A 14,048-nucleotide genomic window follows, 5' to 3' on the forward strand; every position below is an offset into this window, starting at 1 on the left:
TTGCGTACAACATTGTCTTGTCAATTTTGGAAAATAATATTAGCAATTTCCCCAGTAAATTCGGTTTTTATTGAAGGAAACTTGGCAACATCTGAAGGCTCATATGCCGTTTTTCCTTAGTATGCCAGAATAGTGGGACAGGAAGAGTTGAGACGATTTTCAAGGCTGTCCATCTTAGATGGCGTGGATTGGTCAATGAACGTCGGAAGGATTTTCGAGAATTACTGCAGATTTGGATAGTTAAATACGTTTGAACAATTAGGAAATTGAAAATTTTTTCACCCTGTAATGCTTTTTGCTCGTGGCAGGTGAACTAAACTCAGTCAGGAAACGCTATCCTTGCAAATTTACTCTCCACAGTTACTGGCACTTGAGAATTTTGTGGAATTGATTCAAAACTGATGATTAGAATTAATGGATACATCTACTCTTGAGAATTAGTTTTTCATAAAAACTAAGAAAGAAAAGAAGTTCAAAGAAAACTTAAGCTGGCACCTTTCTAAATGAAGGCCTCAGTTGAAGTTTGTTTCATTACTCATCATGTTCGTTGCTGTAATATTTACCTATTATAATAGTACTTACAGAATTGAAAGGCCTGGCCTCTTTCCTGACTGTAAGTTGTTCATCTTACTGTGATTGTCAAAGGCTGTGTAACCATTCTGTGTTTTACTTTGTCAAGGACAATGATCTTTTGAAGCACGTTTTGGTTATTGTCAAGACATGTTCGCATATTTCCTCAAGAATTGCAACAAACGCACTGTACTGAAGTCCTTTTTAAATTTTGATTGGACCCTCTCGATTCACATATCAATTCATGGATTTCTTTGCGTTTGATCGAATCTTTTTTTGCTGTGAGAAGCTTTGAGAAAAACCATGTGAAAGGCTTTACTATCTCTTTTAATGAATTATAAGGAGGTTCTCATAATCAACATGTTATCCATTGGTTACCTCAAGGAGTCACAACAAGATAATGAAACATGAGCTCTTAAATGAATACCTTTCTCAACTGCTCTCAAATAGATTGCAATATCGTCTGATGTAAATTAGAAATTACTTACCTGTCACAGTGCTTCAAAGGATCATACAAACAGTCCTGTTCCAGAATTGTGCGTTCTGTACCTAATATTCAATGGTTAGGATTTTGTGCTGGGGGAGGAACTTAGGTTTCTACTTTGAGCTGACTCTCAATTTTTCTGTTTTACGGGTTCCTTCTTTCACTCTTCGTTGTTTATGTAATTGAGATTTATTTTCTGAAACTTATAAAAAACAAACCGCAAAATTACTGTGAGCCAGCTGGCTGAAACTCATTGCAGACCCTGACTAACTCAATGTAAGGTTTTCTTTAAGTGTTGACTTTTTTTAAAAGTCAAAACTGCACAACTATGGGGCACCAGATAAGGTGAAACCAAAGTATTCCATCATGTTTTCTCTCAAACATTTTTTCTACAAAACAAGACCGATCAACACAGGTCAGTCATTGCACGTCTTTTAGAGATCCCTAGCTTCCCTACCTTCACCTGATTTGCGTCTGTATGATGCAGAATTTGCTGCTCCCTTAAGGTATGCATAGCATTTAAACTTCCCACCACAAGTGCGCTGTAGGGTCTCAAAATTCGTCCACAAGAATGACTGACCTTCGTGGATTGGTCTTGGTAGAAAATTATTCGCACAACAGGAAGTTCAAAAATCAGCTTCATAGCATGAGCACCGATAATGTTGTTAATATTTTTGTGCTGTAATTGATCAGCGTCAAATGAACCATTCATTATCTCACTAAGGAGTTGATCTGCAAATTTCCTGTCGCACAAAGTGCTTTCTATGTTTTTGGAGAGGATGCATATTATATGGTGCTTTTACTCATACCTCTGTGAAATTGCCATTTGAGTTCAGTTTATTGGATAGGAACTAAGAACTTGGATACTTTCTCAAGACCAATTCTCTTTAAGAGCAAATCATTGGCAGATCTGTCTTTTCTCAAAGAAACCACAACAGACGGCTCATTCTTGCTAAACTCTGTCCGGTTGGTGTGAATGAAAATGTATTGAACCCTACGTTCCTCTCTCAGCTCAAAGCTAGCCGAACATTAAATTATATTTTTAATACTTACATATATTGTCATCCTAATTACTGTAATTTATGATACATTAAATAATCACAAAGTGTATTCATCTCTGTAAAACTCTGAAGGCCGGCGAAATTCAAATGCAAGGCAGTGGTTTTGGAGTCGTCGACATTATCTTTCAAAGCAAGTTTAAAAAGAAAAGTCTTATAAACTTAATCAAGCCTCCAACTTTTCATTGTCATGGTTAATAATTCTCTACAAGAATTTGAAAAAGAAACCCTTGCCGGTTTTAAAGGTTGCTGTTTTATTTGCGACTCAACTACTTACAAATCGTAAAGTCAAATTTATCTGCATTCTATTGATTTAAACCTTTTCATAAGTAGTGCAATTGGACCGAGTATATCAGAGAGGAACCAACGCACATCAAGTTGAAACTGAGAAAAAGAGGTCTGAAGTTTTATTCCTCCATTAGACTCAACGTAGAAAATAAACTTTAACCTTTCTTTTCACCGACTAATTTTTATTTATCGATTTTGAGTTTTTGGCAGGAATTATATACGACTGGTGGAACTCTAAAACATTCTTAACTCAATTTTTTCGAAAATGTGGGTTGGTTCCTTTCTGATTAACTCTGTCCAATTAAGTCTTGGAAAGCCCCGCTTACATGATCCTTTAAAAATCTCATACTTTTGGTTTTCTTGCCAATTTTTGCTCCGAGAAAATTCATGCTTAGATTCGTCCGAAAGAGCATAAAGTTGACAAAAATTTGAATTTAGTCTCCAATTTGAAGAATTTTGACATTATGGTGAATGTATGAAGGCCTTTCTGACCAGACAGCATAAATCCATGTTTTAAACGAAATCGTGCGTATCTTCCCTTTTTTTTCACAAGCATCAAAAAGCAATTACATCATAGGTTTAGCAGAGCTGGTAAATATTGTCAGCTTTCATCATTATGAGAAACCGACCAGCACCAAAATATTGAAAATTAAAATTTAGCCCGGGGGGGGGGGGGGGGTGTTTGCTGAGGTAGTCTCAGAGGGTCAGGAGGGCTCGAAAATTTGCTCTGTTTTGCTCTACGACCAACAGTTTAGGAGATGTTTGCATTCTTATGTCAAAAGTATATCCGTTTCAGGCATTGAAAAAATTTAAAAGCATTTTTCTAGCAACTACTGAAAATGAAATTTTCAAAAAAAACTGAGTAAGTTTTCAAATGGGGATGAAAATCGAACAATTTATCAATTTTTTATGGAAAAAGACTACTAGGCACAGAGGCAGGGCACTCCAAGTATGCAGGATCAGAGGAAGAGAAAAAAAGAAAAAATTAAAGAGATTTAAAAATATATTTCTTATTGATTCGTCTTACAAAATATTGAGTACAATTACTGTAGTTGCTTCCAAGGGATAAATAGAAAGCTTTCCAGTAACTTACTTAGTTACATACTGCATATCCTCTAAGTGTAAAATTAAGTTGTATCAAACAAAATACATTTTAACGTTCATTGAAATAAAGTAGCTTCACATATTTCATAGTACAATACAGTGCTGTTCTGCAGTGACGAGGAAAAACACCGTATGAACATCTGGATGTTCCCAAATTTCCCTCTTTGAAACATATTTTTTTAAGAAATTGAGGAATAATTTTCTTTTTCTTTGAAATTTTCAGACACAGTAGATTAAATTGCAAACGAAACTGATTGAAAAATTGAAAGACATATAAACGCAGGTTTCCCCTCTTAATTTGTATCGTATCAAAGGAAATTTGGCAACACCTGAAGGCTTAAATGGCGTTTTTCCTTAGCATGGCGGTATCCAACAACTCATTCTTTGATGAAAAACATTATTGTATAGGTACATTTCCCTGCCGAAATATTTATTAGGAAGAAACTTTAATGGGAATTGCAGAACAGAGCGTTTAGCTCTTCACCAGCTAAAAAATTCATAAGAGTACAATCTTAGGTATGTAAACATGGGTATATTCTGTTTGGATAGAAAGGTCCTCATATGTTACTTTAGAAGGAGTGTATAATTTCCACATTGCGAAGATTGACACTAAGTCATGTATTCTTCTCGGCTAATGATGAAACGTACTTTTGCCTAGGTCTTGTTTTTACTAGCCTACAGGGTTTTATAGTGTCACGTGTATGTTTACAGATATTGCATATATTTATCAAATTTTATTCTCTTTGTTAAAATAAAAATATATATTTTAAAAATAAAACTTCTCGAGTTGTGTAGTTCCGGCATCACTCCACTCAGTTTACCTTGGATGGTGATCAGTCCTTTATATTAGTGCGGCAACAAGACATTTATCACAACCCTGTGGAATTAGTACTATTAAAAAGCGCAGAAGTCCATTTTTCAAAATCGTTTTTTTTTTTTGTATTTTTTAACTCTCCGGTTGTCTTTACAACATTACCTACATAAGAAAGCAGTGGTAGTCTAATTTTTGGAGCAGATGCACAGGAGCATAAATGTTTTATAAAAAAAAGCGTCAAAAATGCAAAAAAAAAATGATTTTAAAAAATTTGGCTTCAGTCCTTTAAAAAGTACTGATTAATGTACCAGGCCTAGAAAATAGAGTTTTCTTACCTACAACATGAATAAATGTTGAATTTTTCCTTAGAAGACTAAAACATTGTTGATTCAATTAAAATAGAAAGAGTATTGATTTAGTTTGCAGATTTCTCGTTACCAAGGTACACTCTACTACAGGTATGGACAAATGGAATTTTAGAAAGTCGTCGAAACGCGTAGATTTGGCAGCGTTCAATGGTACGACTGCAACGCCATATTGAAAACTTATTTACTTTCTATTTTAAGAGTGGGTCTCGTCAATTTCGTGTTGTTTTTTCGTGTTCTTAGTTGAGGTTTTCGTTATTTTGAGTTCCATCAATTTTTTAAATTCATCTGAAGCTAACGGATCTACCAGAACCTCATTTTGAACTGCGCAGCAAAGACGACTACAACTTACGACGTCACTCAATGGCCTATAATCTCAGCGCTGCCACTTCGGCACCCCGTTTGTCCATACCTGTAGTAGAGTGTACCTTGTTCATTACAGTAATAGAAATTGCCATTTGGGAAAAAAAAGTTGAGGGTGGCTCCAAGCCTGTCCCCAAGAGCCTTGAAAATGTTGACCGGAAGTAAAGCAAGATTCTAGTAGAGTTGCCACAAAAAACCAAAGAGTCTCTTCTCACAAGAACCAGAGATGGCCTTGAAGAGCAAAATCAGGGTCGGGCTCTCGCCGCAGAGCTGTGCCCACCAAGTAGGCCAATTTATGGGCATACTGGCAAGGCGCAGGCACCCGGATTGTACCCTGAAACAAACATTGAACAAATGAGCAGATAACAAACTGGAGTTTGAAATGAAAATGTAATGGCAAAAATATCTGAATTAAGGTTTCAAATAACTTTCCCTCTTATTCTGATCAGGAATCATGACAGCTTTCAAAAACCAAAATAAAATATTCGAGATCTTTTGCGAACTTCAAAAACAAATTTGGACCCTTTAAAATTTACAGAAAACCTCACAGGATACCTTCAGTATGCTAAAAATGGAAATTTTCTCTTCATCCACCAATAATCTCTACAACAAACATGTTAAGACGTAGATACGTGACATGTAGGCACAACTATTACACATTTCAGTGGTTCTCATTGCAAGAGAAAACAAATCAACTTTCAAGATAGTCATCAGCAAAATAACGAGATGATTGAAACTCAAGCGCTTTCATGTACTTCGAACAGTTCTCAAAATTCAGGTACATATATTCAAGAACTGGTAGTCGAGGGGTTAAAAAATACCCCACGTGTAAAAGCTATGAATCAAATGAGTAGAGAGGAGAAGAAATGGCTAAGCCCAATCTGACAGGTTAAATATACCACTAGAAAACATAAAAATTCGAGCATTCTCATACATGATACCTCTGCAAAATTTTGCGTAAAGCATGATTTGCACAACGAAAATTACTGAAAGGTATTCCTAGCAAAGATATTAACGTTTTATGATGCATAAATTGAATCTCCCTGCTTATAAAAAAAAATATACTACTTGAGTTAAATCACATGTTAAACATTACCGTGGCAGTCTTTGCAGTATGAAAATATGACCACAGACGCTTCGGCTCAGCTGTTGTACATGATTAACACATTAAATGGCACAGGATGGGGAAGGAACACTGTTCATTACGAGGCCTGCCAAAACGTTGTAGCACGCAATTTAATTCAAATAGACTCTTGTTTTTCATGTGAAAGAGAAATTCAAATTCTTTGTGACCAATGCTACAACACATAGCTATCTTGATTTGAAGTCAATATTAGTATTTTTGTCGCAAAAATCATGTAATGCGAGACATTTTGAAGAGGGAACATAGATTTGAATGCTTTAATTCATACCTTGTCCAGTAGTTCATTGGCATTGCTGACAAAGCAACTCCTCGTGACAACAATTTTTGGATGAATAATTTAATAGCGTGCAATTAATGCACAACTTTTTATTAGTTCCTGATGATATTGAAGGAAGGATCTCTTTTAATTTAAACTTGGAGATTCCCTTAAAAATAAATGAGATAACATTAAACTTACACTCCAGTTGTAGTAAAGATGGGTGAAGGCATATGTGATTCTTTGTATTTGATCCATAGAATAGTTCCCATCATCATGTATCACATGGTAGTATGTTGGAGTAACGGTTCCAAATCTTACAGACTGACTTACTATAAAAAAGTCAAACCTGGGAAAAAAAGGTAAAAAAATGTTCATCATCACAAGTAAATCATTGTGCAAAGTATCACACTGGTAAATGCTACTTTAGCAGAGTTATAAGCCATTTCTGGTCAAGAAATTTTCTTTCTTTCAATTCTTTATTTAACTGAATTTTGCATATCCTCAGCAGTTTTTCAAGACCAATCTGATCATTATTTTATCGGCCATGCAAAGTTTTGTAACGCACAAAGTAATGCAATACATCACCCTAATGACGTCATTCCTATGTGTATCCAAAACTGTACATGGGTTTTTCTTAAAATAAGGTTTTTTGTTTTTTGTTTTTTTTTATCTAAAGGTACACTTTTCTCAGAATCTAATGGGTGGATGGATTTCCAACAAATGTTATTGGATTTTTTTTAATTATTTTTTTTTCCTTATTATCCAGTAAGGAAAAAAAATCTGAGAAACTCTATGAGTGATTTTTTTTTTTAATTTTTTTAAAAACTCAAGAAAACTTCAGGTTTTTTAATTTTGAAAAAGCTGGGAGAAAATCCAAACTCTCAGAACATTGCATGCTAAAATGGAGATGTTGCACGTGTGAGGAATTTGCAATTAGACTATTGATTCTTATGTAAAAGTTTGCGAGAAACACGATGGTGCCACTAGTTTTCTCTGAAATAAATTCCCAAGCTTAAAAAAAGCTCTCAAGTTGAGGGCGTAAAGGAGGGGATATCCCTTGCTATCCTGAGAGTCCACGTCTACATCAAGACAAACTCTCCATGCAAAGATAGGGAGCGAATACATTGACAGGGCTGCCACTTTATTTGGGGACTCTAAAACTGGAAACACTGCAACCCTGCTAATGTATTTGCTCCCTATCTTTGCATGGAGAGTTTAGTTCGTCTTGATGTGGAGGTGGACTCTCAGGGTAGCGTGGGATATCCCCTCCATTTTGGCCTCAACTAGAGAGCTTTTTTTGAGCTTGGGAGTTGATTTCAGAGAAAACCAGTGGTACCATTGTGTTTCTCGCAAACTTTTACAGAAGAATCAATAGTCAAAGCGCAAATTCCTCACACATGCAACATCTCCATTGCAGACAAAACGGGAGGACACTCACTTTTGGGGGAGGGTAATAACATCATCCACCGTCGTTCCAGGGGGTGGGTTTTCATGGCCGCGATTGGTTGGTAGAAAGATTCTGGTGTTAATTCTTTTTGCGACTACAACGAATGTCAATTTTGGCGGTTCGACTTCCATTCTTTTAGACCATCTCTGCAGGAGTTTCCTCACATCCCCTACTTCTTTATTTTCAACTTCGGGAATTTGACCTTCGCCAACGCCGTCTCTGTAGATCAACAAGATTTTTGGAATCTTCTTGCGTTCCTTTAGATAGGCCTCGAGCGCCAAGTTCAAGCGAAAGCTGAGATCATCGCTTAACTCGCGGCCTTCCTCGTGGGTTGAGACTGTGCTGAAATATTTGGAGTAAGAGTCATTCAAGGTGGCAACTAGTGCTCCTTGCGATTTTTGTCCCCGCTCATGATATACATCGTACCCTACGACCATCATATCCTGCAACATAACAGAAACGCATGCAAAAAATTTTTTAAAACTTTGTATTATGTTAGGAAGACTTGCTATGGGATTAAATGATTTCACATTTTTTATGCGTTCACTACCTATAACCATGGAAATGTCATTTTAAGTATTTAAAGGTAAAACAGAAAATAAAAAAACCTGATCTTCAGCACAGGCATTGACTTTTTAAGGTACCTAAGAAAAAAAGAAAGGATTTGACTGTAAATAGAGTGAAAGCTTAAAAGGAAGTATAAAATAAAGGACTTATTTTTCTTATGAAGAACACAAATTTTTATGAATTCTTGCAAAGCAGGATACCTAGGACAATCTGTCACATTATCACACTATTCTCCTCTTGGAAATTAATCAATCAACTAGTAATGGACCACTAGACAAGGTATGAATTTAAGCATTCTGATACATGTTTCTTAACCAGAATTTCACGTAGAACACGTTTCGCACAACGAGAATTACTGAAACCAACTCCTAACGAAGATATTAACGTTTTTATTTCACATTGGTTACGAGGAATTTGAACTGCCCGCTCACAAGAAACTCAAAGCTCTACGAGTCAAAACGCGCACTACAACGGTTTCAGCAAGCTTCTTAATCTAGAAATGCTCATTTCCCACCATGTGTTGTTCAAACTATCGGCAATTTGCTATAGCTGAGCCAAAGCGTCAAGATTGAGGTTGCCAGATTTTAATGTCGCAGAGACTGTCATGATGACGTTTAGCGCGCGATGTGAATCACATAGAGCATTGAGTTTTCATGAGCGGGTGGTTTCAATTCACGCATCAAGAATCATTAAATATCTTTGGAAGGAGTTGATTTCGGTAATTTTCAATGCGCGCATCGTGTTTTACGTGAAATTTTGGTGAAGAAACATGTTTCAGAATGCTGAAATTCGTGTCTTGTCTAGTGGTCAATTGGGGAAAATCTGATGAAATAATTCTGTTCATTCTCAAAAAGCCTTGAGTGCCAATTTTTTTTTCAATTCTTTTTCTGTTCGAACTGCAGGATATTTCTGAAGCAATCACAATCTGATTTTAAATTGCAATCTTCTCAAATTGTTTGATCTCTTGAGATTTAGATCGGGTCGCCTTAACAGTGTTACGTGTTTGCCTCAAATTCTCATGTCCGGTTGCTTAAGTCTCTTGGAGAATGGTCGATTCAACTATTCGAGCATGAATACTGCTAACTCGAGGCTTCCATGAGAGATGACATAGAGAATGCACATCCTCAACAATGATTAAATGTATAATCCCTTTCATAACTGCAATAAAGCCACAAAATTAAGAGTATGCACTTGATGAGAATTGCTACTTTTCATTTTAAATCTCCTATCAATTCACAATCTTTCTCTTTCAATTGATCTCACCTTAACAGGGATATGCACACCCCATGGAGCTCCGCCTTTCTTGCAAATCATCTGTGTTGCAACTTTTGTGGCAACTGACAGGTTGGTTAGATGTTTCCTAGCAGTGTAGTCCAACACACATTGCGTCAAAACTGTAACACAATCAGGAAGACAACATCATTATTAGTTACATATGTTGAAAACTTAAAAAAGTCATCGAGAAGTCTTCAATTTTTGCAGTAGTCTGCCTTCCCTGGGCGCCTAGAAATTGGGAAATTTGGGCCATTGAAGCACCTGATAAAGATAACTTGTTCCATCAATTTTTACAAACTAAAAATTTTTTTTCGCTGATGGATGATGCCTATGCAAAAAATTAATTTAGCTCCTATAAAATTGTAGAAAAAATTGTTCTAAAAATTGGGTTTTTTGGCCAAGATGGCTCCTAAAATAATGAGTATTGCAATGGTAATAATTAGCAAAATGAAGAACAATTTAATCCAGGGAAAAGCTGCTGCAAAATAAAAAAGACCAGAACAAAAAACCAGGACGTTTTGAGCTCATTAAAACCTCATTTTCAACCGAAAAAAAAGAAAGCAAAAATCGAGTCATTGATATTGCAAGAACCAGTGATGAGGTCTGATTATGAATTAACAGACCTGTGTCAGTGCAGCAAAACCAAAGCATGTGAGACAAAGATTATCTGAAAGCTGGAAATTTCATCACCAGCTCCCTCTGATAGCGACCAACTGGTGACAAGACTGAGAGCCACAGAGACCATTAACATCGGTGCTGTGATTACAACTTATGTCCCTCTACTTCAGGATGTTGATCACTTTGAGAAGACACAGAAAATATCACTTTCTGAAGGCATAAATCATAGCTTCCTCAAAATCGAAGCAATGCCTCTGTGTATCTTTGTGGTGCTAAAAGGCACTATTTTTGTATTGTTTTTTTTTTTTTTTCGGTTGAAAATAACGGTGTAATTAACTTGAAACATCTCCGTTTTTTGGTGTCTGATCTTTTGTATTTAGTAGCAGCCTTTCCCCAAATTAAGTGTTTTGTTTTCCCTAGTAGCAAAGGCTGTTGAGAAAAGTTGTAAAAATCTCGTAAATTTTAAGAGAACTTAAAATTTACTTCAAAACCACTTGAAAATTACGTAAAAACAACTCTTGAAATATTCGTATCAGGAAACCCTTTTTGGGTTTTTTTTTACATAAAATCGAAGAAAAATTTTAAATAAATTTTTAAGTTACTTTTTTTTTTTTCATACATAAACTTCCTGCGGCAAAAATGAGAAAAAAAAAGTGGTGAACAGAAAAGTATAAAAGGAAAAGTTGCAGCCCATAAAAATTGAGGATATAGTTTGTTGATTTTTTCGAAAATTTTAGGTTTTCCTTTAATTAAAATGACACAATTTTTTTATTCAAAAGAATTCCTTAAAGGGGTTTCCTAAAATGAATATTTTAAGAGCTTCTTTACTTAAAATTTAAGAACTCTTACAATTTACAAGTTTTCTTACATTTTTTTGATAACTTTTTGTAGAATTTTTGTTAAGAGTCATTGCATGCTTAATTTTCCATTGCACATTAATTAATGTAAGAATCAGTCAAGTTGCTCTTAAATTCTGTCAGAAAGAAAAAAAAGATACCCAAATTTATTTCTTTGAAAAATAATACAAATAATAATAAAAAAGATAAACAAATTGATAAAAATACAATAAAATAGAATTAAAATAATTGAAAGACATGAAAATACAGAAAACTTTAAAACAGAGAAACAGAAATTAAAAATTCGCGGTCGTGCGCTGAACTCCCGCGTTCGACCTCCCGCTCCACGGTTCCCGCGTAATCTTGAACGAAACGGACGAGCGAAAGAGGGGGGACGGGGTAGAGGGGAGAAGGGGACGCGGCCGAAGTTTCTCGAACATTCCCGAACGTTCTCGGCACTACGGACGGGCAGCGGCCGCAGCCCAACCGGCCCAACTCAACGCATAGGAAAAAATCGATCTCTCTCGTACGTTCTGGAACGAGGTATCGAGCGTCGAGAGCCTTCGCGAAGTTTCCACGGCAACCCGCCGTACAGACCGCTCAGCTGCCGCGGGTATATAAAGGCGGGTGCTGCCTCTACAGGGCCAGTATTGAATTAGAAAGCGATCAAGTGCTCTAATCCAAAGCGATCTGATTCAAAGCGGTCTTTTCAAAAGTGCGCTACAGTTTACACAGTGCGATACTGTTCGGACTTCACAACAGCTCTACGTGTTAATATTCGCGAGAGTTATTTTCTTCTGAGATTTTGTGTGCAGTGAAAAGTAAGTTTAGAAGTTTTAAATATGCCTGGAAAAACACCAGCAATTGGAATCGACTTGGGAACCACCTACTCGTGCGTCGGTGTGTGGCAGCAAGGAAAAGTGGAGATCATTGCCAATGATCAGGGCAATCGAACGACACCCAGCTATGTGGCATTCACAGACACGGAACGGCTGATCGGTGATGCGGCTAAAAATCAAGTTGCGATGAACCCGAAGAATACTGTTTTCGACGCCAAACGCCTCATTGGACGGAAATTCGATGATCCGAAAATTCAAGCTGACATGAAACATTGGCCGTTCACTGTTGTCAACGATTGCAGTAAGCCGAAAATTCAGGTTGAATTCAAAGGTGAAACCAAACGATTCGCTCCGGAAGAAATTAGTTCTATGGTGCTGACCAAGATGAAGGAGACGGCTGAGGCATACTTGGGTGGAAAAGTTCGAGATGCAGTCATCACAGTTCCAGCATATTTCAACGACTCTCAGCGACAAGCTACCAAAGATGCAGGAGCTATCGCAGGACTCAACGTTCTCCGCATCATCAATGAGCCCACAGCTGCAGCCCTTGCGTATGGCTTGGACAAAAACCTCAAAGGGGAACGCAATGTTCTCATTTTCGATCTCGGTGGTGGCACATTCGACGTCTCCATCCTTACAATTGACGAGGGCTCACTGTTTGAAGTGCGATCGACTGCTGGCGACACACACCTCGGCGGTGAGGACTTCGATAACCGGCTTGTCAACCACTTCGTGGAGGAATTCAAGCGTAAATATCGAAAAGATCTCCGAACTAATCCTCGTGCTCTCCGAAGACTCCGTACAGCAGCGGAGCGCGCCAAGAGGACATTATCATCAAGCACCGAAGCCAGTATTGAAATCGATGCTCTGATGGACGGCATCGACTACTACACCAAAGTCTCGAGAGCCCGATTTGAAGAATTATGTGCAGACTTATTCCGCTCGACTCTGCACCCTGTCGAAAAAGCCCTTAACGATGCCAACATGGACAAAGGCTCCATCCATGATGTCGTGTTGGTTGGAGGCTCCACGAGGATTCCCAAAGTGCAATCTCTTCTCCAGAATTTCTTCGGTGGCAAAACTCTGAACTTCTCGATAAACCCCGATGAAGCTGTGGCCTACGGAGCAGCAGTTCAAGCGGCTATTCTCAGTGGTGATACCAGTTCAGCAATCCAGGATGTTCTACTTGTTGATGTGGCGCCTCTCTCTCTTGGAATTGAAACAGCAGGTGGAGTTATGACGAAGATCGTCGAGCGAAACGCCAGGATTCCATGCAAGCAATCACAAACATTTACAACCTACGCTGACAACCAACCAGCGGTGACAATACAGGTCTACGAAGGAGAACGCGCCATGACTAAAGACAACAATCTGCTCGGTCGATTCGACTTGACAGGAATCCCACCAGCGCCACGTGGGGTACCCAAAATTGACGTTACATTTGATCTGGATGCAAACGGAATCTTAAATGTGTCCGCCAAGGAGAACAGTACAGGAAGGGAACGAAACATCGTTATTAAAAACGACAAGGGTAGATTGTCAAGAGAAGAGATTGACCGGATGGTCAACGAGGCTGAGCAGTACAAGGAGGAAGATGATAAACAACGCGCCAGGGTGGCCGCACGCAACCAGCTTGAAAGCTATATCTTCAACGTTAAACAAGCGGCTGAGGAGGCAGGCGATAAGCTTAGTGCGGCTGATAAACAATCAATCCTGGAAGACTGCCAAGCAGCTCTGCAATGGCTGGACAACAACACGCTGGCGGATGTGGAGGAATTCAATTACAAATTGCAAGAATTACAGAAGAAATGCTCTCCCATCATGAGCAAAATGCACCAGAGTAGTCAGAATAGTCAAGGGATGCCAGGACAAGGCGGTATGCCAGGTCATGGAATGCCAGGACCAGGTGGAATGCCAAGCTACGGAATGCCAGGACAAGGTGGAATGCCAAGCTACGGAATGCCGGGACAAGGTGGAATGCCAAGCTACGGAATGCCAGGACAAGGTGGAATGCCAA

The 14,048-nt window shown here is 38.0% G+C and overlaps 2 protein-coding genes across 2 annotated transcripts; one reads left to right on the top strand and one right to left on the bottom strand.

Moving 5' to 3' along the window:
* Window positions 1-3,385: 3,385 nt before the first annotated feature.
* On the bottom strand, window positions 3,386-9,877 carry LOC140225966 (piwi-like protein Siwi). Its single transcript, XM_072306009.1, has 4 exons — window positions 9,727-9,877; window positions 7,888-8,339; window positions 6,648-6,795; window positions 3,386-5,380 (listed from the first exon to the last, which is right to left on the bottom strand). Exons 1-4 carry the CDS (start codon window positions 9,775-9,777, stop codon window positions 5,258-5,260), a joined length of 774 nt encoding a protein of 257 aa, XP_072162110.1. The 5' UTR covers window positions 9,778-9,877; the 3' UTR covers window positions 3,386-5,257.
* Window positions 9,878-10,013: 136 nt separating this feature from the next.
* Window positions 10,014-14,044, top strand: LOC140225965 (heat shock protein 68-like; the record flags this gene model as incomplete). Its single annotated transcript, XM_072306008.1, has 1 exon — window positions 10,014-14,044. A coding segment is annotated over exon 1 (2,010 nt), but the record flags the coding sequence as incomplete, so codon positions are not given.
* Window positions 14,045-14,048: the final 4 nt, after the last annotated feature.

Source organism: Bemisia tabaci, unplaced genomic scaffold, assembly GCF_918797505.1.
Source record: "Bemisia tabaci unplaced genomic scaffold, PGI_BMITA_v3".
Classification (NCBI taxonomy): Eukaryota; Metazoa; Arthropoda; class Insecta; order Hemiptera; family Aleyrodidae; genus Bemisia; species Bemisia tabaci.

What these genes read in the sequence shown, in the direction of transcription:
- LOC140225966 (XM_072306009.1), bottom strand. Translation starts at nt 9,777, where the DNA reads ATGATTTGCAAGAAAGGCGGAGCTCCATGGGGTGTGCATATCCCTGTT. An exon ending in GTTATTACCCTCCCCCAAAA is followed by an intron (nt 6,796 to 7,887) that starts GTGAGTGTCCTC and finishes TTTTTTTCCCAG; the next exon opens with GTTTGACTTTTTTATAGTAA. An exon ending in ATCTTTACTACAACTGGAGT is followed by an intron (nt 5,381 to 6,647) that starts GTAAGTTTAATG and finishes TGTTTGTTTCAG; the next exon opens with GGTACAATCCGGGTGCCTGC.